Source organism: Peromyscus leucopus, chromosome 11, assembly GCF_004664715.2.
Source record: "Peromyscus leucopus breed LL Stock chromosome 11, UCI_PerLeu_2.1, whole genome shotgun sequence".
NCBI classification, from domain to species: domain Eukaryota; kingdom Metazoa; phylum Chordata; class Mammalia; order Rodentia; family Cricetidae; genus Peromyscus; species Peromyscus leucopus.
The window spans coordinates 5991075-6018219 of NC_051072.1; the positions used below are offsets into that span (position 1 = coordinate 5991075).

Here is a 27145-nt window from a genome sequence, read left to right on the forward strand (position 1 = left end):
GTGTCGTCCGTGTCCGTCCATCCCTGGAAGTGTGTGTGGGCTTCACAGGAGAGTTGCAGGCCAGCATCTCAAGAACAGCCATTTGGTGACTTCTAAAGTTTCATCTGGAAATGTTGCTAAGAACTTTGATCTTTTTTTCTTTTTAGGTTTTGGTAAATAAAGTTGTAATAGCATTTCCTGAGGTTCATCAGGTTGGTTTACAGACTGGTAAAACCATAGGTCCCAGGCTAAACAAAGAGTTAAAACTTTCTTTTCCCTTCTGCGAATGAAGTTTCTGGTCTTGTTTGTGAGATTCCCAGAAAATTGCAGGTTTCCAGCTGGGGAAGGGGTTAAGGCCACACTTAGGGTCATCCACAGTTCAGCCTTAACCATGTTCATTCTGTTCTACCATTCCTGTGGAACATATCTCTGTACAAAAGGAATACAGTCTTTATATTGGCAAATTTTATAACAGATTTGTTAATTCTTATAGCTAGAATTCTTGACTCTCAGTTGTTGAGAAGCCTCAACCGGACAGTGGAGTGAGACGTTCCTTTCTTTCCCTTCCCATCTGCCTTTGATTCTCCTTTCATCTGCCTCAGTAGTACCTCTTTTTTATTAGACCCAGCCTTGTGGGAGGTGAAGCTATCCTAGGCTCCCCATTTCATAGATAAGCATGGAAGGCACGGGAAACTTAGCCTCTTCAGCGTCACTCACAGGGAGGCGGCGGCTGCCCAGACAACTTGGTTCCTGAGCTCCGTCCGGCTTGGAGCTCGACATGACTCCTGACTGTGGTATTGCTCTCAGGTGACACACGTAAAGCGTGCAGGGCTCACTCACCCCTGCCCCCACCACTGTCCCTGAACCTTCTCTACTCCCCCCCCTCCGTGTCTTCCTATGGCTTATAACCTCTAGGTGCAGGCTGGATCAGGGAACTGCGGAGGTCTCAGTGTAGGGTTGTCTGTGTACGGAGAGAGCTAGCGAGTGAGGGGTGGTCGTGCCACACTTACTTAAATGCCCTTTGGCATTCCCAGTTCCATCACTCATACCAGGTTTGGTTTGCAAAAGGATTCCCTGTGTTTTTGGTAGATACTATGACGTGCTTCCTGTGAGTGACAATATTTAGGAGAATGAACGAGGAAAGTGGAATCGCCACCACACATCATGCTGCTCTGTGGAGTTGCAAGTCTGAATCTCTCTCCCGCTCCCTCCCCCTCACAATTTATTGAAAGAGACTTAGGACAAGAGAAGAGGAGGCGGCTGTGTGGCCCCAGCATTAAATATATACCTGAGGCCTCTGCTCTTCCCCAGTGTCCAGGTGGAATAGTAAGTGAGTATTACACCATTGGAGCTTTTCTGTGGTAACTCAGCCATACCCTGTCATGTCAAGATGGTCAGAGCAGGAGAGGATTACTCCAGCTGCTCAGAGTCCACAGCCCTGCTCTAAGTGAGCCGCAGCAAACCATGGTCAAGGTGTGCGGAGCCTGTACTGGCTTCCATTTTCCAAGTTCCAGCATCTCCAGAGAAAATCAAAGAAGACGAGGCATTATAGGCAAGGTAGCCATGTCCCAAAGTTGACCTGAGTCCTCAAGCAGAGGATTCTTAGGGTAACATCCCTCCTCTTCTCCCCCTTCTCAGATACTGCTGGCCTTTGTACCCAGCAAGCATCTTCCTCTGGATTAGTGAAGATACATAATGATCCCAAGAGGGAAGCCAGTCATTCCACGTTGGTCCATTCTTATTTACTAGTTTAGGGAGGTAGATCAGTGTATAAATTCTTTCCCCTCGGCATGAGGACGAGCATTAAGATGCCTGAATGCTGACAGACATGGAGGGAATCCCTGAAGCAAGCTGAGAACCAGACTAGGCTAACCAGGGGAGCACTGGGTTCAGTGAGACCCTGCCTCAGTGTATTAGGTGGAGAGCAATCCAGGAAGGTAGCTGCCATCAACTGCTGGCCTCCATATGCACGAACACATGTGTGCCCCACACACATGTGGGCACCCATGCAGGCGGGCATATATACCTCACAAACATACAGTTATTTCTCCATGAATGTTACTAGATTTTTTTTTCCACTTAACAATTCTCTTTTATTCTGACTTTAAAAAGCCCTTGCTTTTCTGCATATGTGGAGAGGATTTGAAATGGTAGATTGAGACAATGGTGGATTGAGGGTGGTGGGTAGGAGATGGAAATGGCATGCTCCTGTGTGTTAGTATTAGCAGATGCATTGCTTTTCTCAACCTTCTTTGCAGTGTCTTAGCCTTCTCTCCCAGGATTCAGCAGGAAAGTAAGTCACCCAGGCCTCGCCGATGTGATTTCCCTGCTTTGAAATGGGGCAGGGCAGGGCACTAAGCCTGAGTGAATGCGAGTAAATTAATGACTTGAACTTGCAAGGCTGCATGCCGCCCACATTGGTCTAAAGCTATAATCTGGAGGCAGCTGGACAGGTTCATTACCCATGAGCAAAGTTAGCCTGGTCTTGTTGCTTGGACAGGAAGCCAGAATTCCTATAGGGCTAATATTTCTTCATCAGTCACATTGCCCACCACATAGAAAGACCTGGAAGAAAACCTCAGACTTTACTATACATTTAGAATTCAGCCTAAAATCAGACAAGTGGCAAGCATGAGTTGTTCTTGAGTTGTCTCTTTTAAGGGCTGCAGAATTGCCCTCACTGGGTTTCTTACATGCTTCTACTTTCTCTGGATGATCTGCTTGGTTTCAGATTGGTTCCTCACAGCACAGATGAACTACAACCCACACTAAGACAGAAACAGAATTGTCAAGGGTGATTAGGTTGATAGGAACATGGAACCAATGGTGTCAGTTTCTGACCACTTAAAGTTTCATCTCGGGCCCCCATGTTCAAAGTTTACGTTCTTGTCTGGGTCTGTTTTATGCCAGTGATGACACAGTGCTCCAGTGGAGACAGTGATGTCTGCAGTTGGGTTTGATACACTGCTCCAGTGGAGACAGTGATGTCTGTGGTTGGTTTGTCACAGTGCTCCAGTGGAGACAGTGATGTCTGCGGTTGGGTTTGATACACTGCTCCAGTGGAGACAGGGATGTCTGCGGTTGGGTTTGATACACTGCTCCAGTGGAGACAGTGATGTCTGCAGTTGGGTTTGATACACTGCTCCAGTGGAGACAGTGATGTCTGCAGTTGGGTTTGATACACTGCTCCAGTGGAGACAGGGATGTCTGCGGTTGGGTTTGATACACTGCTCCAGTGGAGACAGTGATGTCTGCGGTTGGGTTGTCACAGTGCTCCAGTGGAGACAGTGATATCTGCGGTTGGGTTGTCACACTGCTCCAGTGGAGACAGTGATGTCTGCAGTTGGGTTGTCACAGTGCTCCAGTGGAGACAGTGATATCTGCAGTTGGGTTGTCACACTGCTCCAGTGGAGACAGTGATGTCTGCAGTTGGGTTGTCACAGTGCTCCAGTGGAGACAGTGATGTCTGCGGTTGGGTTGTCACAGTGCTCCAGTGGAGACAGTGATGTCTGTGGTTGGGTTGTCACAGTGCTCCAGTGGAGACAGTGATGTCTGCAGTTGGTTTGATACACTGCTCCAGTGGAGACAGTGATGTCTGCAGTTGGGTTTGATACACTGCTCCAGTGGAGACAGTGATGTCTGCAGTTGGGTTTGATACACTGCTCCAGTGGAGACAGTGATGTCTGCGGTTGGGTTGTCACAGTGCTCCAGTGGAGACAGTGATGTCTGCGGTTGGGTTGTCACAGTGCTCCAGTGGAGACAGTGATGTCTGCGGTTGGGTTGTCACAGTGCTCCAGTGGAGACAGTGATGTCTGCGGTTGGGTTTGTCACAGTGCTCCAGTGGAGACAGTGATGTCTGCGGTTGGGTTGACACAGTTCTCCAGTGGAGACAGTGATGTCTGTGGTTGGGTTTGATACACTGCTCCAGTGGAGACAGTGATGTCTGCAGTTGGGTTGTCACAGTGCTCCAGTGGAGACAGTGATGTCTGTGGTTGGTTTTGTCACAGTGCTCCAGTGGAGACAGTGATGTCTGCGGTTGGGTTTGTCTGGCCAATCCACAGCATCTCCACCTCAGATCAGTAACAACAATGTGTATCTCGATACACACCTGTCAGACTGACCCATGCGTGTACAGTCAAGGCTATTGTGGCTCTCACGCATGTTTTTATTTGTACTAGATAATACAGAGATGATAAACTTCTTCAGACTGCAACTGGGCAGTTTGGGGGAATCCCCCAGGCTTAGCGGAGCAGTGCATGTAAATATTCTGTCTGAACATGATTGGCAAGTGAACTACAATTGTTCAAAGCTCTGTTGGGAGATGAGCTGTTCATAGAAAGTTTTGCCATATTTTTGGACGTTGTTAAAGATATATCTTTCTAGTGAGTTTCATGTTGGAATTAAATTCATGGCTTTTGAAGTGGAAATAGTTTTTAATATTCAACTAAACATTTGGTTACTTATGGTATTTACCTTATTGATATATTTTAAGGGTCAAAGACTTACTGGTGTGTTTTGTAGTGGTAGCAGACCTACAATATCTTAATTTTGCTGAATATTTAGAAACTTTGGTTTATGTATGAACAGGATAATGATCTAAGTGCTGTTTAGATGTAACTAATGGCCAATCAAATTAATTGATTACTTATTAAGACTCTTAGCCTTGATTACATTTCCTCAGAGATGGGAAACTCTTGTGCACAGTGTCTTAAAGGCAGAGGGATTGATAGGCACTTATCAGCGGGTCCCTGGAGCCTGGGAGGAAGTCCTTGTTCATAACCCAAGTCTGAGGCCAAATTGAGAATTCTGATGTTAGTAAAGTTAGACATTTCATTGTTGGCAGATTGTGATGGCTTGCACCTTTAATCCCAAAACTCTGGGGAGGCAGAGGAAGGTGGATCTCTGTGAATTCCAGGACAGCTAGGGCTACATAGAAAGACCCTGTCTCAACAAACAAACATAAAAGACGTCTTGTTGTTTCAAAGTGGGCAGGAGCTAAGGTGGTGTGGGTTGGGGACCCCGGTGTGAAGATCAGCTGCAATAACCCGAGTTTCAAGCCGAATCTGGGTTCATGGCTGGGGATCAAGTTCTTGTTCTTGTGGAAATTCGAAAGTCCTGAAAACGTTGGCTCTGCTTAGTTGTTGTCTGTCTGTCCTAGTGATGGTCACTGGCAGGCAGGAGAAGAGGACTGAGGCCAAGCCAATGCTCTGTAGTGTTGCTCGTGTGATGCCCGGCAGTCACAGAAAGCTTAACTTGTGTTCAGTTCCTGTAGACAAAAACACGGCAGCCACCTGTGAATTCTGTAAGCTGCCCTACTTGTGCCTTCCAGTGCCCAGGGACTTGGGACACGTATGTGCTGACATGTAAAACAAAGAAGTTCTGTTTTGAGTTGTGTGGAGTTGATGTGGCTTGCTCATGCCCTCGTGCCTGGGCTGGTTACAAAGCCTCATGACTAAAGCATTTCCTCGGGTGAAAACCCTCACTGCAGAGAAGCAGGGCTCTGAGGGCTGTGTGCCCCTGCATCCCTACAACCCTGCACCCTCTTTGCTTGTGGGGGTGCTGAAGGGAAGAGCCTCTGAATTCTTCTCCTTTAGCATGGTCTACCCTTCCCATCAGAGAGTTGCGGGGAGAGTGATTAGGACAGAAAATAATTTCTTAATTACATTGTCAAAGTTTCAAAGTAAAACTCTTTCCAACCTTAAAATATAAAGGAAGGAATTGTAAGCATACTGTTACGTACCAGTCATTAAACACATCAGACACGGAGAGAATGAGTCACTTTAAGTGCCCGGCCGTTGTGAGCTGGTTGGTGGCTTCAGGATATGGCTAGTTCTGTGACTTGGTGGACTCCACTCAGGACCCCATTTGTGGACTGGCACTGAAAATTGCCAGCTGCAAAAGGTGTTGTTTACCTAGGGCTCAGTGGCCCTTTGGTTGGTTGGTTTTTTACGTTTTTCCCAGCGTTCACTGTGTTCCCCACGCAGTGGGATGTAGTGCCTTGTGACCCTCTGTCCTGCAGGGCATACCGACCACTAATAGATCTTTTCCATGTTGTGACAGAGGCGTGGGTGTTAAGGGAGCACAGGGGTTAGGAACCCAGCAACAGGGTCTGGTGGTGAAGTGTGCCGGGAGCAGGAGTGATCGAGAGTGGGGCTCTAGTGGTGTCTGTAGGAGCTCAGAGGGCCAGGGGCTGATCAGGTGCTTGGGGTTCTTTTTATTTTCCCCTTGGGAGAGATTAGCCATTGGCAAGCGAGTGACGCTGCACAGGTGCCCAGATGTCCCAGCCGAAGGACTGATTCTGTGTCATGTCAGGGAGCCGGTATTTTACATCAGGGCACCAAGAAGCCACCGAGGAGCACCGTGGGAAACTGTTAGGGGGAATAGTAAAAGCAGGTGTGTGCTAGAAACCTCATTTTGGGGAGAGTGGTGGGATCTTAGGGGCTGTTGGACACTGATCACAGATACAGAAAGGCCACCTGTGGGGACACTGGCCAGAAAGACGGAGGAGGACAGAAACACTGGCCAGGGAGGTGAGGGGAGGCCGGAGGGCCAGGCATGACTATTGAAAGGAATGAAGTGTTTGATGTAATAATTGAACAGGATTTCTTTCAGCAATCAATCTTGCTTGGGCTGGTATCCATTCACATAGCTCAGAGATCACGTTTTATCACTCTGGTTCATTCCTTCAGGTTCTTTATGTGTACATGAATGAGATGCACATGTGTAACCAGGGTGGTATCTGCTGTCAGGCTGCGCGCGCGCACACACGCACGCGCGCACACACACACACACACACACACACACACACACACACACACACACACACACACACACGGTGTGGCTGGGAGGGCCAGGTGTCTGTGCTCTTTCTTTTGCAGTAGATAGCCACAGGAATACATTTTCTCTGTATGCCCCTGTGCTAGTTTGGCCATTAGAAGATGAAGGGGCTCACAGACAGGCAGTTCCTTTTTAATTTGTGAAATTGGAAGAGGTTAGAGCCCTCTTTATAATGCCTTTGGACTACTGGACCATTATATATTTATAAATTAACTTCCAGTGCACCATTAATGCATGGTTAAAACATCAACAAAGTCAACTGATTGTTTCCTTTATTTTAAGGCATTTATAATACCCTAACAAGCCTTTGGTCTTTTTTGGTAATTCAGCTTGTCCTGTATATTTTGTGGGTAAGAAATTAAAAGCCAGAGCTATTATAAGTTGACATTTCCTTGAATCAGTAAAATGTACATTCTTCTTTAGCCCTTAACGGTATGATTTTATAGGCTATCTCTTCTAAGCCAGGATGAATTAGCCAATCAGGTGGTTATTAAAGTGGTAGTGGTTATTATTAAAAATTAGAATCCATATTACCATGTGATTATAATGTGGTAGTCAGTGAACATACCCTCATTCCTGATGTGTGTGATTCATTTTCAGATACAATTTGTGAGTGTGGGTTGTGGTCATATATTTTTGCAAAAATGGCACAGGCACCAATTGATTGTGTTTGGATTTTTTATGTATGAGTAAGAGTGAAAGTTTAACCTTTGGTTCCTAATATTCTTTCATAATTAAATACGTTCACAGAAGATTGGGGCTGGTTAAAATGCTTCCTTCCTGGGAGACACTGATCTAGAGATGTGCACAGTGGAACCCCCACAGTGCTCACACTGCCTCCCTGCACTAGAGCAGGATCCTGCAGGCTCTGCAGTGAAGCGGCTTGCTCAGAGAGGGTGACGTCACCCTTTTCTGCAAGTGGAGCGAGGGCGGAGCCATCTCGCAGATGTGGAGACTTATCACCCTGCCCTTTGTGTTCAGGGGCTCTGTGCACTCGCCAAGTGTCTGCCAATTAACTAATGAGTAAAATTGGTAATTACCACCGATGCTCCTCAGTAAGCAAGAAACTACCAGCTTCCTATTTCACATTTTTCTTGTCGTTGCTTTAGAATACTGCTTATTTAGTAGTCTTATTTATGGTACAACCTGTGTTTCTGTAAGATTTGCTTCCGTCTTTACTACAGGCAATTTTTCAGTTTCATAAATGTGACGTGGGGTAGCCGGCAGGCTAGTGAGACCCTGAGGTGCCTGGGAAGCAGTTTGTGGGCGACATGGCAGAATTGGGAGCAAGACACTGATGCAGCTTCATCAGAAGCTCCGTCTGTGGAGGAGTAATTGGGGCTTTAAATACCACGTTTTACTAAAAGAAAAAAATAATTTAACTAGAGGAATGATTATGTAAAATTAAAAATCACTAAAGTCGGCTATAGGTCCTGAGTGGATTACTAAAAGACTGAGTGGATACTAAAGTCCTGAGTGGATTACCAAGAGACGCTGTTTTAGTTTAAAAGTTGACTTACTCTTTAACTGACTGGATTAGTTGTAGCTTAGATCTGTGTCGAGACCTGGAAAGAGCTACTGGGATGTGGGCTGCACCAGCTCTCACACTTCCGCGGCCCTCGTGCTCCTGCGAGAGAACAAGATGGAGGACTGTCGTTCCTTTTCTGTTGGTTGATGTTGAAAATTGAAGGCCACAGTGGTGACCGATTGAGTGGGCACTCTCAGTGACTAGCTGGGAAAGGTTCTGTCAGAGTGACGCTGCAGCACTCACCACAGGGTCCGAGGACCCGAAGTGGGCGTTTGCTGTGACCACTGGGCTGTTAGGTTGTTGGTGTTCCAGCCCACTGCTTCATCTAAAAGATTTCCCATTGCTGGACGATGACTGGGATATTTCCTCCCAGGGTGAAGAGGGTGATTTTCCCTCTTACAGTTGCAATCGTAGTACGATTGAAGGCTAAATGCACAGAGCTGATCTTTCACAAACTGAAAGTAGACAGTCCTGTGGAACACTGGTAGAGTACCAGGAGGGAGTTAGTCTCTGTTCATTTCCAGCACCTCGAGGTTTTGAATACTTTGCACCTAGTTCTGTCCAAAGCAAGTTGGCTGAAATGAGAAAGACAAAGAATATCCATTTGCTGGACTTTATATTTGTCACTTTAAGAAACAGGAGAGACCCAGGAGCATGGGCTTAGCGTTTATCCCAGATTGACATGCTCCTGGTCAGATAGCATTGTAAATCCCTAACAGAATCCATTTGGACGGATACTATAGTGTTTAACTTCAGGGTGCAGCTGTCTTAAAATGAATATATTAAAATATTTAAATATTCACATTTGAAGTAGGAGGGAGGGAGAGAATGAACTTGAAGCTAGAAAGAAATTCACTGAGCCCCACTTACACAATGGTTTCTGTTGATAATCAACTCCTGATTGCAGAGGCTGTTGTGAGCATTCTGAACATACACACTGTAGGCTTGACTCCAAAAGTATGTGTCGCTTGTCGTTGAGTCCGAGTCTGGGGGCATCAATGTCCCTGGCTAGTGTTTCGAGTTCCACGGTGGCTTCCCTGTCGTTCTCTGTGCTTTATTGCAGGTTTTATGTAACTTAAAAATGGACCAACTAAACGCCCCTGATTGGGCCGTTGACCATCCCTGCCTCCTGGCCACCCTTTCTCTCCATCCTCCTCCGTGTGGTCCCTTTGTCCATCAGCAGACCCTCCTGGTCACAGAAGTAAAAATGTTCCTGCCTCCCAGTCTCTGGCACAGAAATGTGGTGTGGGTTCTCAGAAGGACCTCTTCAAATGGTGTTTGCGGCTGTGTAACCTCCCTGTGGCCCTAGGAAGAGGAAATGCTTCCAAATGAAGGTCATTGAGTCCAGCAGCGAAACCCTTCTAATTCATGAATCAAAAAAGTTTTAGGAATTGGGCCCTTCTGTGGTGTGGTCTAGAACCTGTGGGGCAAGAAAAAGCCATTTATTTTTACTTTTTAAGAAAACTTATTTTTAAACAGCCGCACACTCTTGTTTTCATAAATAGCTCTCTCTCTAGGGAATGGGCGAGAACCTACCTTTTTGATCAGAGGTGCTTTTGTGGTTAGGTTTTTAGCCTTTTCTGCTTTTTATTGAGTTAGATGATCTAGTTGCTGCAGTTTCAGAACTTATCCATGCTTCTGAGTCTTATCCTTAGTGGGTGGTTTTTTAGAACCTGGACATGAAATTTAGAATAGTACTTGGTGACCATCATCATATTAGCCATACACTCAGTTTCTTTGTGTGGTTACCTTTATATTCCTTCTCTTTTTTATTTCTTCCCTGTGTCCCTTTACTGTGGAATAATCAACCAGACATCACAAACTGGTGGGGTTGGATGATCTGTCAGTGTTTGGACATCCGGATATGTAACAGTGAAAATGTAACACGCTTTACATTTGTCACTGACCCCCTTGCCTTTCCTCTCAGGAAGACTTCTGTTTAATTGGATGGGGAAATTGGGGGACTGACAAAAGTCACTGACTGCAGCTCTGGGAAACTAAAGATGAGGTCATCAGGGAGCGAGTCTGTCGATCACAGTGGAGCATAGGAAGTTGAGGTTTTTCTAGTACATTTTTCTTTCTGCATATTGAGCTCAAACCAGTATGTTTTTCTTCCTGTGTGGTGGCCTGAAATACAGCAACTCTAATTTGTGTTATCTACTCCATCATGGTCATCAATAAATGGATGTCGTTCAGAAGGACATCAGTCATGGTCAAGAAAGCTTTGGAATTATGGCCCAAGTCACATAGCCCTTTCCTGATGTATCCTCAGCACTGGGTGAAGGGCAGTCTTCCGTTGGAGATTTTGTGACTGCTCGGGTTCTACAGTGCGGAGCTGAGGACAGCAGGCAGTGGCACTCACTTCTTTGAGGGTTTTGTCAGGTGGATGGGTCTGAGTGAGCATTGGCTTGTAAGACTGTGAGAACATGGGAAGTGTGCATCCTCTTCCTGAACAGTGGGAAGGGACTTCTCTTGTCAGTCACCTTTAGATTTGATCTATAGCAGCTGCAGATCTCCTCATTCTCATGGGGCCCTGCAGCTTAGAAAACTTCTCCTAACCTGCCTTGTCTACAGCCTGTGTGGACTGTGGTCTGGAAGGCTGTTGTCAGACTGATGCTTTTGCACCTACCACACTGCTACCTTTACCCACCAGTGCACTCAAGTCCTCGAAGTGAGTCACAGTGACAGACAGAGCTGTGGAGACTAGATTGCATTCATTCAAGAGTTTTGTAGGGACGCAGAATGAAATTACAGAACTCTTGGCTCAGGTGTTTCCCCCTCTGGTGGGTTACCAGCACACAGCAATGGTATGTTTGGAAAGTAAAGTGGCCTGGTGACCTGGAGACCTGAGCTCTGGGACAAGTTTATCAGTACCTGGATGGGTCATGCCAGAAAGTTCTCCAGAGCCTTGGTCCTTGTCACCTGCCTCTGCCTCCTGAGTGCTGGGGTTAAAGACATACGCCACCACCGTCTGGCTCAAATGTTTGATTTTTTAGAAGAAGCACCTAAAACTGCTCTTCATATGCAAGGCTCAGGAAAAGCTAGACGCTTGGGCCACTGAAGTTGATACATTGGAATTGAGTCTTCTTTTCCCGATTTTCCCTCTTTGTTTCAACCACTGCAGCACAACCCTGAGTATAACCTAGTTCTTGTTTTAACAGCTCCTCGGGCTTACACTGGGCCTTGTCCTCACTAACAGGCAGAGTAAAGAAAAGTAAACTCAACACCATTCCCTTTTTCCAAGTGCACACTCCAATGCCTTGACAGAGAATTGACACGTAGCCCAGGGTGGCCTTGACCTAGGGATCCTCCTGGAATCACAGGTGTGTGGCAGCTTGCCTGGTTAACAGCATGCCTGGTTAGCGTCCATGTGTATATGGACATACCAAGGCTGGGTCAGTTACGCACACTAGAAATCCATTCATTTAATACTTTTAAATTCTTGGTCTACATCTTTTACCGGTTGGGTGGCCAAGATAACATTTACATCTTTCACCAGACATGTGGCCAAGATAACATTTTGGATCTTTTTCTTGTACTCTTTGACAAAGCCAGAAAAATGGGGATGGGAAAGCGATCTTTTTCCCCAGAGTATCTGTTAGTGGTGGCAGTTGTAGTATTAGTTGTAATGGGCACCTGGCCTTAGACTGGTTACCTCTGGTAGAGTCCAAGACAGGTCCTAAGGCCTGACCATGAGTAAGAAAAATTTGTATCCCCCATTCCTAGGTGAGCAGGCTGGGCATGTTTTGGCCACAGTTCATTCTACTTAGATGTTGGCTTGTCTTAAGTTGCAGGCTGCGTTCTGATTTAATGTAACATAAAATTGTTACATGGTTTTTTTGTTCTTTTTTTTTTTTCCCTGAGATTTTCTGCAGTGAAGAAGAGTTAGTTTTTAGTGAGTGACCTTGGTCACCTCAGAAGTTGGAGTAGCAACGGGCTGCCTTAGCCATTGATGTTCCTTTGCAGGGTACAACCCAAAAAGCACAGAAGGAGAGAGCCAGGAGGCAATATTGGCCAGTGTGGGTTGTGTATGACCCCCCGTATGCTGGGCAAGGGTTGCTAACTAACCAGACTTGGAAGACTAAGAGGAGGAGACTTCGAGCTCCCCCTAGAGGCTGTACTGGGCTACGACTAGCAGGCTTCATAGAAAGCTGCTAATGCTGCAGTTTTCTTTGGCAGTTATCTAAATTTTACAAGGTTAGAATGAAGATTTGGCAAATGATTGGGGCTGATTGCTTATTATGTCATCTGGGAACAAATTGTTATTGCTAGCGTGGCTGAGAGTCTTTTGGAATACTGTCTCTGGACATGTATAAAGACTGTTATTCATCATTAAAATAGAAGGAAATGGTGGGGTCAGAGTCTCATGTGTTCACACACGGTGATGTTTCTTGATTGATTTATTGGTTATGGTGAACGTGGAGGTGTTGGCACTGGGTAGAATGGGCACTACATGTCCGTCAGGCAGCCTAGTGACTGTTTTCTCTCTGTGTCTTTCAGGGTTTCGGAAAAATGATGAAATGAAAGCTATGGATGTTTTGCCAATTCTGAAGGAAAAAGTCGCCTATCTCTCAGGTAAAATCTGACTCTCCAGTCTGCTTTACTTGACTGCTCAGAGTTTGATTAAAGTAGCTCACTTGCCACAGCATAGAAAAGCATCAGCATTTTGTGGACTTTAAAAACTCTTTTATTCTTGAAAATGAATGCCCAAGGCATTTCTGAGGCCACGTGTACATCATAAGCCAGTGAACACTGCTGATGAAACTGTTCTGGCTGTCACTCTGCAGACGTTTGGCTGCTTTGCCTGAGCTGTTACGTGGAAGAGCTGCTTGTTAAAGCTAAACACCTCAGTGTCAGCAGTTGGGAGTGTGACCGTGTAGACACACTCAGGAGTTTTTAACCTCTGTCTTGTCCTGTATGGCTCTTGACTCCCTCATCTGGGAGGAAAGGCTCCTGTCTCCCCGATGGATACCCATCCCTGGAGTTGTTAGAAGCCATATCTTCAGCTGGCTCTAAAGTGCTGGCAGTTTCCACCAGCTGATGGCTCCCCGTTAGAAGCCCTCCCCGCACTGTGTGGCCTCTCAGGTTTAATGGGCAGCACCGTAACCACTTTGTTCTGGGTGTCCTAGGGGCGCGTGCTTCTGTATGTATTTAAGATGACACTTCTGTGGTGTTTTTGCTTTGTCTTGGCTTTGCGCACTCTTTTAGGCTTAAGACTGTCTGTTGACTTTAGAGAAGTGAATCTAATTTACAACAAATCTGCATGGCTAGTAAAGAGTGTAAAAGTGCACAGGAAGAAGGGGCTGTGAGTTGTTGGAAGTTCTTGGATATAGATAGACAGGCAGTCAGTCAGACAGACAGACAGACAGACTGGTGACTCATGGATTACAATCCACTGAGTTTTGAAAGTCATGTTTATTTACTCTTTCCCAGTCATTCCTGATATAATGTCTTATACCAGCTTGTAAACTACTGGTTTTGTAAAGTTTTAAAGTTGGAGTAACTAAAAGATTGTACTTGTGAATCCAAGAGGCGTCATGAGGAAGTTCCATAGGTCCATCTGCCTGGAACGCAGAGCCTGGGTCTGAGAAGAAAGTCCTCTGCCCATCTGCTCCTGGGCACCGAGACCTCTGCTGCACCACCCTGCTCTTCCTGGAAGGGCAGGAGGTGGGCGCATACAGACAGGTGGATGGAGATGCCTGCTGGGTTTTATTTGCCCCCATCCCCTTATTAGGCGGTTAATTCAGAATTTATTACCATGACATTTTTATTTAACTTACTGTCAAACCTAAACCTTCTTGCCTTTTAACAAATCAAAAAATAAAACCACCAGGCTTAGAATTTTCATAAATCTTCAGTGAAAGTTTAATTCTCCAAAGTTAGAGCTTTGGTGGAGAGAGATGGTTTGCAGTGACCGCAAAGGAGGACAGAACATTTTAAATGATTAAGGACAGCGGAGCATTAACCAGCTGTGCAAGCAAAGTGTAGTGAAGAGGTGTTACCACACTCTCAGTACTTCCCAGCTTCTGATCGGAATTCACTGGGTCACGTGAGGTCACGTGACAATGTGAGGCTGTTGTTACCTTGAATCTGAAAGGAAGAGGGAGAAGTTGTAAAAATAAATTGATTACATACACTGTAATTTTAGGAAGCGTTCCAAAGAACGAATGGATTCTCAGAAACAATATTTACTTCTAACTTTAGTTATCTTTTTTTTTTAATTATGGTATAATTTTGCATACTACTGCAGTGCTTTTAAGAGTAGATTCAGTGTGGCCACAGGCTGTGCAACCATTACCGTGGCCTACTTCTAGAATATCTTATCTTTCTCAAAGAACTTCAACTTACTCCCTCTCCTCCACCCTAGAAATCACTCATCTACTTTATCCTGTGACTTCAGTTGGTATCGTATTAGGGAATATTGTGGTACTCCTGCAAAGGCGCTCCATAAATTGGCGTTATGTTGTGGACCTTGTAATTTGGTAGGCAGGATGGCCAGTCCCTAGAATTGTAAAACAATTATAACAAAAATAGAAGTGCTCTTAATTACAGTGCCTTGTCTGGGCCCAAACCCGAGACTGTAATGGCTTGTACCAGTTTGTAAACCACTGGTTTTCACTAACTAAAAGACTGTACTTGTGAATCCAAGAGGCGTCACCAGGAAGTTCTGCAGCTCCATCTGTCTGGAACACCGAGTGCAGATGTGAGAAGAAAGCACTCTGCCCTTCTGCTCTTGGGCACAGAGACCTCTGCTGCACCACTCTGCTCCTCCTGGAAGGACAGGAGGTGGGTGCATACAGAGAGATTGCAGATTTGAGGGTAGCCTGAGCTACACAGTGAGACCCTGTTTAAAGTGATTTCTGTATGACCCAGGAACCCACTGCTTAGTCACCCTTGTGTCTCCTTCACTGCCTTCAACAACAGCTGAAGCATCAGCGTGAAGGATGGTTCTTGTGTGGGGGCCACCTGTGGCAACTCTCTGTAGTCCTTTTGTCTCAGTGTCAGCTCGGGAAGCTCTGGCACCTCAGGCCGAGGCAGGAAGATTAGCTGAGAAAGAGCATGTGCGGCCCAGGGAGCCCCACTGGTACCATGGGATGGGCTGTCTGTGATTCAGTGTTGCTCCCGCTGAGTTTATGTTATAATAACTTACGTGGCTGAACAGTGCATATGGATCGGTTTGCGTATTCAGTCTCTGTCAAGTCCAATTACCGATCAGAATGAATGCACAGTCAGTCACTCTAGGACATTGTAAAAGCCACATTAATAGTCATTCATTGGGGGGGGGTGGGGTGTGCACAGAAAATAAATAGAGTTTTTGCAGTGGCTGGAAGTTTGAGATCTGAAGCGAGATGATCAGAGTTGTAGAGCTCCGTGGAGCGTCCACTTGGGGATGCTTGATTTTCTTTCTCTGCTTTTCTGCCCTTGTTGGAAATAATAAAGTAAAGGGGGTGGTTTTGCCTCAGTGTCCAGCCATCCTAAGCTGACTCCAGGAGAAACCTTCCTCCATCTGTCAAGGCCAAGTGCTCTGGCTGCTTCTTGGTCTCTGCATAACTTTCCTTCCACCCTCAGCTGAATCTGGATTTACTTTACAGTTCTAATCATCTGTGATTTTGTTTGTATGTTCTTTTTTCAATTGAAAAAAATTTTAATGTAATGTATTTTGATCATGTTTTTCTTCTAATCCCAATTCCTCCCAGATCCTCTCTCCCTCCCTCCCCCAAACTTGCTTTTCTCTCTCTCAAAACAAACAAAACAATATGCCCCAATAAAACCCCCATAAAAACAAAAATAAAAATGAATAAACAAAAGACCAATAAGACACCCCCCCAAAGCCCAAATAATGTAAAACAAAGCAGAAACTCCGCCATGGCATTAAGTTTGTTAGCCAACTATCACATGAGTCTGCCTGTAGGTGATCTACAGTGAGACCATGGAAAAACGAATTTTTTTATTTGCCAAAGGTATGGATTGCAGATAACGTCTTGGTTAGGGGTGGGACCCCACATCCACTTCCCCTCTTAGTGCTGGGACCCTTTCTGGCTCCGACCTGTGCAGGTCTTAAATGTGCAGCTACAGTCTCCGTGAGTTCATGTGTGCCTCAGACCTGTGGGAAAGATGCTGTTTTCTTGGAGTCACCCACTACCTCTGGCTCTTACACCTCTGCCTCCTTTTCTGTATTGCTTCCTGAGCCCTGAGGGGAAGGGTTTAATGAAAACATCCTGGCCAGAGCAGTGAGATGCCACAGATCCCAGTTTGTATAAGGCCAGTCATTGGTGTGATGTTTGAAGAACATTCTTGTTTACCCTTTAAGACTGAGAGAATAAGATTTCCCTTGGTAGAAAAAAGAAAGTTTAGAATTCAGGAGACAGAAGAAAAGTGTAAGGGAGCGAGAGAGAGAGAGAGGAGAGAGAGAGAGAGAGAGAGAGAGAGAGAGAGAGGGAGCTAGAGAGAGAGGGAGAGAAAGAGAAGCTAGAGAGAGGGGGGAACTAGAGAGAGGGGGGAGCTAGAGAGAAGAGTGAGAGAGAGAGGGGAGCTAGAGAGAGGGGGGAGCTAGAGAGGGGGGAGTTAGAGGGGGAGAGAGAGAGAGAGAGAGGGGAGCTAGAGAGAGGGGGGAGCTAGAGAGAGGAGAAAGAGAGAAAAGGTTATTAAGGTAAATAAAGCACTTGTATTGGAGTAGCAGAGTCCTCATCTCTCCAAACGTAAAGAAAGTGGTTCTTCCTGTATATTAGAAGAAAAAGACAAGGTCATCTGATATCTGCCAGTTACCCTTAGAACCCAGGAATTTCTGAGTCCGTGAGGACACAGGTGGGCGAAGATGGCACAGATGCTGGAGTTGTATGTTACCCTTCTGACTGTGCGGTAGGTTAGCTGCACTTCTCAGGGGATGGCTGGCGGTGCTGGACTTGTGAGGGCATGCCGAAAGTTCCGTCTGATCTGCCTCGCCTAAGCATGTTCCCAATGTTTATTTTGTAGGTGGTAGAGATAAGCGTGGAGGTCCCATTTTAACATTTCCAGCCCGCAGCAATCATGACAGAATACGGCAGGAGGATCTCAGGAGACTTATTTCATACCTAGCCTGCATTCCTAGGTAAGTTCTGGGAGACTGCCTTGTCAACTTCTTCTGCAGTTACAGGAGGTGTGGCCAGTTCTCTAGAAAACCTCTCTAAAGAGCAGGTCTGATTCCAAGGAGATCAATGTAAAATTAAGTTAACACCTTTATTTTTATTGCTATTTTTATAACCATTATTGAATTATTCAAAACACTCTGGATGAGGAACCAGATGGCAGGCTTTTATCAGTGCAGGGCACTGAGTGTTCATGGTGGGTTTTGCATGCTCACTTAGCTGGGATTCTAGGATCCCACACTGCTGGATTTTTAGAAATTTAGAAACCAGGCGGTCTTCTTTAGTGAGTCAAATACCAAGGAAGATCCAATTGCCTGGATCATTAGAAACTTGTTATTTTTGACAACCTGCACATATCTTTCTTATGCTAAGCTTCTGTGCATTACAGATGTTCTTTTGATTTGTATCGTGAAGTTTGTGAGGCATTAAAAATCCTTATCAGCTAATATGCTGGCTTACCAGTTTGGAAACACCATTAAATTGGAGACACTGGTGATAGGGAGTGTTTTGGTGTGGATGTTGACCAACACCGAAGGCAAGCACTGCTGTTTCCCAGGGAGTCTGAGGAGGAGCAGTGAGTTAGGAGAAACTGGCCCGCGTCTGTACCCATGGAAACTGCAGGCTCTGCTTCGGCCCCAACCTGGGGATGTCTGTCTCGCTTGTACAACTGACTATACAATGGGTGGAAGAAATCTGCTCCTATATGAAAATCTTGACTTCATCATTCCAGTTCGCTTTTGGAAAATAGAGTGAATTGAGATATAATCTAAGGGGAGAGCCATGTTGGATACAAGAGAGGGGTGTGTGTGGAAGGTTGGATGTTTGCCTCCCTTTGAAGAAGGTACATCCTTAGATGTTTACATCCTGAAAGGCACATTACAGGGAAGTATGAACTGCATTAATGGTAGAGTGAAGAGGTGTTTTTAAGAAGCCCAAATTAGGGTGTGGAAAGTAGTAGGACCTGGGATGGATAGTAACTTTCAGAAATCCGTCCTGCAACAGAAGAGTATAAAATGTCAGTGTGATGGTTGGTCTTCTCAGTGTGGCTGGATTTTGAATCACCTAGGAGACACACCTTAGGTGTATTTAGGAGAAAGTTCAGGAGAGGTTTAGTTGAAGAAGCAAGACCCTCCCTGTACATGGGAGGCACCATCTTGGGTACTTAGAGCAAACAAAGGGAAGAGGAACCAGGAGACCCACCCCTGTGAGATCCGTCTCTGTCTCCTGATGAGTCCATGTGTCCGGCTGCCGACAGATGGAGTCACTCCTGTCACTGCCCTCTTCTGTTGTTGACTCCTGCAGACCACAGTCAGGACAAATCCTGCCTTCCCTACATTGCTTTTTCAGGATTTTGTCACAACAGTGAGGAAAGGAGCCAATACAGAAGCTTGGGGTAGCAGAGGCGCCTCTGCTGTGGCTGCCTGACTGAGTGGTCAGGCTGTTGAAACTTGTAGGACAGCAGGTAGGGGACCCTAGAATCCCATAAGCAGCACTCAATTGGACCTAGCAGTGGGGCTCCAGGAGACCAGAATGACCGATGTAAAGACGATCATGGGGTTTCGTGATGGAATAAGGATTCTAGTATGAACTGGGATAGAGGTCATTTGTGACATATTGTGGCCAAGAATCTGGCTGTGCTCTGCCTACATCCTGAAAACTTGAAGCTGAACTCCAGTGAGACAGTCTTAAGTTATTTGCCAGAGGAAATTTCAGGACAGTGTAACCTCCGGGATGTGACGTGGCCACCGCTTCCTGAGTCCATTCATTTCTTGGTGAGGAAGAAGAGGAGCAAGAAGTGAAAACGTGCAGTTAGCTGAGGAAGACGGGGAGACAGTGTCAGGGTAAGAAAGGAAGACGGCCCCTGGCAGAGAGACCACAGAGAAAGACAGCTCCATGTCAGCACTCATCCCTCTCAGCTCCCCGGTGGCCCCAGTGCACCCGGCCTCTTTCTCGATCCTGCTGCGGTCAGCCAGGATAAGAATTCTCCTTGCTTCAGGTGCTTTCCGTTAGGTTTGAGAAAAGTGACTACTGCCGTTGATGTCAGTGCCGTGGGTTTGAGGTAAACGGAGCCCTGCAGGTAGAGCTGATTTGTCATCAAGCCGAACAGCCTGACTTGAACTCCTAATACTTACATAGTGGAAGGAGGGAACTTTATACAGTTGTCTTCTGGTCTCCATGATCACACACCTACACGTACAACTAAATGGTAAAAAAAGTTAAGAAAAAAAATTTTTAAGTTGAAGTCCTAGAATAGACCAAAATCTGTGATGTGGGACTATCCTTCCCTGCTTAGATCGATGCCAGGTAGGTAGTTGTGCCCGCTGATACCAAGCCTTGCAGTAGACAGCAAAAGTCAGCTTTGCCCTTGACGGTACAACCTGCTGAGGATATTCCTGACTTTTCCATTACAATATTCATTGGAATACAGTCACTGTATGTCTGCGGTGACCAGGTAACAGAGCCTGCAAGGGTGGGCTGTGGCCGTCTCACAAGGCTGCAGCACATGCTTAGCATGTGCAGGGTCATGGGTTCCATGCCTGGTACCCGAAATTGAATTTGATATTCAGTTCAGGTGACTCAGAAAAAATTGAGCAGTTGAAAAAGTACACACGACTCATAATTGGGTATCTGGTTACAAAGTCTGCATTGGTGTAAGTGGAAAAGGTTTACTTTTCATTGATATTATTGTACAACCAGTTCATGTACATTGTGGCTCATCTGGGTGACAGACCCTTCAAACAGTGTGTGTGTGTGTGTGTGTGTGTGTGTGTGTGTGTGTGTAAGATTATGAGCATACATACAGAAGTAGAACAGTGCGATGAACACCCATGCACTTATAACTGAGTTTCACCATTTATCAGATTTTACCAATCTTGTTTTTCTTCATAATTTCCCCCTGGAGTATTTTATAACACCCCAAACATCATGCAGTTTCTCTTAGAAACACTTGAGTATGTTTGATGATGCTTCATGTACTGAATGCAGTCACTTCATTTCATTACCTTGATTCCTTTTGTAGTTACAATCCCAAGTGACAAGAAATAGCATTTTGTTTGGCTCTGTTTAGAGAGTAAATTAACAAGTAACGGATGTATTTGCCAAGCGATGATGGAGAAAGCTCTGTGGTGGTCCTGTTGGAGAGAGGTGCTTACAGTCGGAGTCCCCTCTCCTCTGAAGTCCTTCAAGCTCAATGCCTCCCGGGAGCACTCCAGTACAGACGTCTGTCTCTTTATAGATAAATAGTAGGATCAATAAATGTCATCAGCAAATTAATAGTGTGGCCATTTTCTTGGGCCTAAAGGTTTGCTTGTAATACAATTTGCGTGATCATTTGTGAACGGTTGTGAGAGGTACAAACCTGGCTTTCCCTTTGTCTAGGTTCTGAGGGCCTTTGTGACCTCTGTCCATTCCAGCAATACTCTTCTGAGATTCGAAGATAACCCTCGGCTTAGCTCTTGGCCAGGTAGTATAGGTAGGGCTCATGGCTGTATGTGAAGTGTGCTGATGGAGGCCTAGGCTGATGACCTGGGACCATTCCTTGGTGACTGCTGTTGGCTTGCTGATATGTGAAAGGTGGTGATAACCAGTCTATCTTCGGTCACTGTGAGTGTTGAATAAGGTTGTTCATGTGCACCTCTCACAGGGCTTGGTATGTAGTAGCTGTCTCAGAAATAGTGCAAGAATTTCTTCCCTCCATACTCGCTCCTCTGTTTCCCCTTCGTCATGGTAGTCTAGGTAAACTAGACTGCAGTTTTTGGCCGCAAGTCCTACCAGTGAACGTGAATGTGACCTGTGCTCCTGTGGTGTTTGGGTTACCGCTGCTATCCCCTTAAAAAACATCAACAGTTAGAGACTTGCCATGCAAGTGTGACAACCAAAATTTGTACTCCCAGCATGCACCAGTGTCAGTTAGGTGTGATTCCAGCCTTGGAAGGCTGAGCTGGGGAGTCGCAGAGCAAGCTGACTAGTGAGACTAGCTGTATCAGTGAACTCTGGGTTTGATTGGGAAACCCTGCCTCAATGAGTAAGGAAAGAAGTGAGATCCAGGATGGTTCCTGGATCAACCTTGGCCCTCCACATACACATACGTGTACATGCAGCGACCACATGCATACAACATGCACATACAGACACAGAAGTGGAAAAGGAGAGAAAGCCAAGAGTTTGGAACCACCCCAGGGTGGGCCCACAGGACCAGTTTGAGGTAGCTTTTCCCCCCATGCCTGGAGGAGCACCGGCAGCGGAAGTCTGCATGGCATCCCGGGTCCTACAGGTGTGAAAATAGCCTTCTCTGTGGCGTTTGCTATTGCTACTTGAACTTTATCCTGTGCTCCTAAGTTCTAGAGTGGTTGACCTCATTTAGGACGTTTTCCAGAAGCTAAACTGATGAGCTCTCCTGACTCCCTGACTCTAGTTGCTCACAAGCAGTGTGAAGACCGTTAACGCACTGATTTGAGAACACTCAGGAAGGCTTTCTTCATCTCAGAACTCAGGAAACTGGGCTTGCTTTTTTTCAAAGACCCATGTCAGAAGGGGCCTAAGTTTTATGTAAGTTTTTTGTTTTATAGATGATATGAGTCTCTTAGGTAAAACTGCTAGACGAACTAGTTAAAGTCACATTTTCCCAAGATCAGTTCCTGTCTTCAGGAGACGGCCCAGGAGGCCAAGCTGCATGTGTCCCTTTGATCATGGTGTACAGCAGGTAGACTGAGGGTGTTTGCAAGTCACTGCTTTCCCTGGGATACATGGATTTGAACGAGAAAAAAAAATCACACCACAAAAGACTCTTTGTGCCCAGCTCAGTTCAAGTTCTGTGATTGCCACTCACAGAGGCCACTGGGTGGGGACAGTTTAATGGTGGCGGAATCGGAAGAGTTAATCCTTCTGTAAGCCATGCCAGCCAAGCATAGTACCTTCTAGTTTGTTCTCCGCTTGTGCCTGCTGTTAAGCCTGGGGTTATAAAGGATCTCTTTTAAGCCCCTTTCAAGTAGAGGGGCTTTACAGTTTACGTGTATACTGCCTAGGACCATGCTAGGAGAAAGGCAGGTTGGAAGGTAATTTTAATAATATCGTGGTTTAGTGAAGAGTGATAGATGAAATGTAGTCTACCAAACAGCCTGTGGTAAAACAAACAAGATAGATGGCTGCTGTTTTCTGTGGTCCTGGAGTGGGCTGCTGCAGCAGGGTATATGCTTCTTTTGAGATTCAGCAGCTAGGCATGCCTCCTCTTGGTCCATGGCTACCCTAGCTCCATCTGGATCTTTACATTTTCTATACACGGAACCTTGGAGGATCACAAGCCCAGTTAGAACCCATGGAGACCCCAGGATGCTTAATGTCCGTGAGCTGGGGCATTAGACTGAGGAGTGGAGCCAGGAAACAGCTGATGCCTGTACCTGTGATATTAGCAGCGCTGTGGCCCTGGCCCTGCCTGGGATGGGGAGCAGTGAGAGCAATAGTGTGCGAGTTGGGCCACCTTTCAGCCACCATCAGCTGATATGTATACGGGGAGTGTATTGGTTACTTCCTTAATGCTGTAGCCAAATACCCAACAGGAGATGATTTTTTTAGAGGTGTTTGTTTGTTTGTTTGATTATCTGTATTATGGGGTGTGCAAGCAAGAGCAGGTGCCTATAGAGACTCAAGGTAGTGGGTCCCTGGAGCTGGAGTTAAGATGGTAGTGAGTTGTTGGCTGTGGGTGCTGGGAACTGAACCTGGGCCCCCACTGCATGAGCAGTATGTGCTCTTGACCACTGAGCCATCTCTTAAGCCCCAGGATTGATTTTAACTCATGGTTTCAACTGGTGTCAGTCTGTCACAGTGGAGAGGGCTGCCGGAGCAGAGCATTTCACATCATAGTGGCAGGAGGGGAGAGGGGACACAGGAAAGGGCCAGGGCAAGATACAGCAAGGATTGTGTTAGTAACCTGCTTCTTGGAATAATATCGTCATGATGAATTCATCAAGGGATGAATCTGTCCATTAGGGCAGAACGATCATGTTCCCGTCTGGAAATCCTATCAGATACTGCAAAAGGTATACTCTACAATCCCATTAGTTCAGTTAAGTGGACAAGGTTAACCAGCACAGGGTACTAACGGGTTATTCATAGCATTTTAAAACTTCATTAACGTTTGGGTTGGATTGTAGCTTCCTTTCTGTCACTGTGGTAGAACACCCTGACCACAAGCAACTTGAGAAGGAAAAAGTTTTCTTTGGCTTACACTTCCTGGTCATAATCCAGCATTGGCAGTCAGGACTCAAGGCAGAGGCCTGGAGCAGGAACCATGGAGGAATGCTCGCTGGCTTGCTCTCTGGGTCATGCTCATCCAGCTTTAGAATACAGCTCAGACTCACCCTCCCACAGAGTGCTGGGCCCTTCCACACAATCAAGAAAGGTCCTCACAGACATGCCTTTGGGCCAGTCGGAGCTGGGAAATCCTCAATTGAGCCTCCTCAGATGACCGTAGGCTATGGCAGATAGACAGCTAAAGCTAATTAGGACAGGTGATAAGCAAGGCTGTTGGGCCATCTGTTTCCTCTCCTGGGCTTTCACCACTGCGCTCTTGTGTCTGCAAACCAGGGCTCCTTTGAGTTCCACAACAGACACTTCTGGCATATTTAGGTGACACACCTTCTAGAACCATGTGGGTGTCCTGTTGAACTTTGCATTTGTGAAACTTTGACAACTAGTTACTGTATGGTAGGAAGCAGCACCAGGAAGGAAGTGAGGTGCCTGGAGGCACTGGAGGGGGTATGGCAGAGGGAGGGGGAGCCACGCCTATGCAAGAGAAAATGAAGTTAGCTGTAATTGACATTTGCTTTCTTCGCGTTTTAGCAATATCTAGCAATAACAATCTTCTGGACTTTCAGTTGAAAGTTTTGGAAGGTGATTGCACAAGGCAGAAATCTTAAAGGTAGAGTATTTATGTTAGGTGCAGACCTCCCTCACAGCCTCACTGAGAGTCCATCAGGTCTCAGGTATGTTTCCCAGACCTGTCGGCCAGTCTTTACCTGGCTGTAGTCTGTGGCTGTCATCCACCCAGAGTGGACCATTGGAGTCCCCCTTGTAATGATGGGTTATAGTGGTGTCTTAGCTCTGCGGTCATTTGGAAGCCAGCACCGAATTTTTATACTCTTGATATTACAACATAGCAAGAAACTGCTTTTCTTCTTCTTTAAGGGTATTGACTCTCATTTTTGTTTTACTGGTTTTGTTTTTGTTTTTGAGACCAAGTCTCATGCAGCCCAGGCTATCCCAGAGATGCAATATATAGTTGAGGATGGCTTTGAACTTGTCTTCCTGCCTCCACCTCCGAGGTGTGGAGAATACAGATGTGTACCCCCACATCTACTTTATTCAGTCTGGCAATTGAACCCAGGACTTCCTTCCTTTGAGACAGACACCCTACCCACTGAGATACGGCCCTGGCCCTCCACATATATTTAATATTTATTGCAGCTGTACATCATACAGAGTTTCTATCTTCTCCAGTGTTGAGATTTAATGAAATTAGCAACTGCCCCCTTTCTTTCTGAGATGGGTCTCTCTTTTATTTTGTTTTGTTTTGTTTTTTTGAGACAGGGTTTCTCTGTGTAACAGCCCTAGCTGTCCTAGAACTACCTCTGTAGCCCAGGCTGGCCTCAAACTCACAGAGATCCGCCTGCCTCTGCCTCTGAATGCGGAGTTCAAAGGCTTGTGCCACCACTGCCCAGCTCTGAGGTGGGTCCTGCTTGCTGCCTCTGCCAGTCTCACGCTTGGCTCCAGTGACCTCCTTCCTCAGCATCCTTGTGCCGGAGCTGCAGGTACTTAAGACCATGTCTGGCTGCAGCTGACCATTTTGTTTAACTGCCAGGAGCCCAGAGAGGAAGAACATGGTGCTCCTAACACAGTCTTGATTTGTGCCAGGAGCTAGCATCGTTACCCACTACCACATTCATACCATCTCTGCAAGCAGAAGTAGTGCACGCACAAACCTAGATTTTCCTCCCAGAGCTTGCCAAAATGATGTCACCAACCCCCTTAGTGGGACAGAGTTAGAGCAAGGAGACCACAGCCGGACTTTGCAACGCTCCCAGCATTGCCACCCAGGCCAGTGGGTTGTTGATTTTGCTTGTGGTCTTAGGAATTCTGAAGTAGCTGCTGTCCCTAACCTGGGCCCTCCATGCCACACTGTGAGTTTATAAGCCCGTGGTGCTGCCCAGGGGCCTTCGTCTGTCGAAGTTACTAAACTAGTATGTCTCATCAGTTAACACAAAAGGCCAGTGAAATAAGTGGTTGCTTTTGACTGAATGCAACACCATATCGCTGAAGAGTTAAAATCTTAAAGGCTTTTGAAGCCGAACCCTGTTTGAATCTTTCCTTTGTGGTCTGGTTCTGCTCTCTGACCGAGGGAGGGGGGCAGGCATTGTTGAGCTGCCCAGGTAAAAGGGCAATACACTCTGGTTCTTGAGGTGGGTACTTCATGTGGATACTTCCCCAGGGAGCTTTCTCTAACATCCAAGCCGTAGGAGCTGCATCTGTGGTGTGTGTGTGTGTGTGTGTGTGTGTGTGTGTGTGTGTGTGTGTGTGTGGTCTTGGAAGGTCAGAGGAGAGAATTAGATGTCCTGCTCTAATGTTTCTGACCTTACCCTGAAGTGTCTCTGAAGCTGGAGCTAGGCTGGCAGCCAGCAAGCCCCAGGATGCTGCTGTTTCCATCCTCCACAGTGATGGGGTTACAGGCATGCATGGCCACACCATTTCCCACTTTCTTTCTTTGTTTAAGTGTTTTGCCTGCCTGTCTTATCTGTGTACTGCCTACACACACACACACACACACACACACACACACACACACACACACACACACACACCATGCAGTAACCATGAAGGCCAGTAGAGGGACACACACACACACACACACACACACACACACACACACACCATGCAGTAACCATGAAGGCCAGTAGAGGACACACACACACACACACACACACACACACACACACATGCAGTAACCATGAAGCAGTAGAGGACACACACACACACACACACACACACACACACACACACACACATACACACACACACACACGCCATGCAGTAACCATGAAGGCCAGTAGAGGGCCTCAGATAACCTGGGACTGGAGGTAGATATGGCTATGAACTAACATGTGAGTGCTGGAAAAGGAACTTTGGTCCTCTGGAGGAACAGCCAATGCTCTTCATCTTAACACACCCAATTTTTTAATGTGGATGCTGGGGATTTGAACTCTGGTCCTCATACATACTTGTGCAGCAAGTGTTCTTACCAACTGAGCCATCTCTCTAACTCCTCAGCCTCTTTCTTCCTCTGTAGTGAAGAGGTCTGCAAACGAGGTTTTACAGTGATTGTGGACATGCGTGGCTCCAAGTGGGACTCCATCAAGCCACTGCTGAAGATCTTGCAGGAATCCTTCCCTTGCTGTATCCACATCGCTCTGATAATCAAGCCTGACAACTTCTGGCAGAAACAGAGGACGAATTTTGGCAGTTCTAAATTCGAATTTGAGGTAACATTCTCTGGGTAGCCAGATCTTAAACTCAAAGGCGTGGTTAATAAGCTGATATATCCTCACCATGATGGGCTGATGACAGGTCTTTACAGCTGTGACTTATTGAGCAGGACCTAGATGTCTTATATACATATACTAAGTAG

At 46.2% G+C, this 27145-nt stretch overlaps 1 protein-coding gene across 1 annotated transcript in view; it reads left to right on the forward strand.

The window, feature by feature from the left end:
• Window positions 1–27145, forward strand: part of Trio (trio Rho guanine nucleotide exchange factor) — a 317342-nt gene that overhangs the window by 98581 nt on the left and 191616 nt on the right. Inside the window, 3 exon segments of the mRNA XM_028868161.2 lie at window positions 12845–12919; window positions 17318–17432; window positions 26807–26999. Of these exon segments, the coding sequence (XP_028723994.2) occupies window positions 12845–12919; window positions 17318–17432; window positions 26807–26999 (383 nt within the window).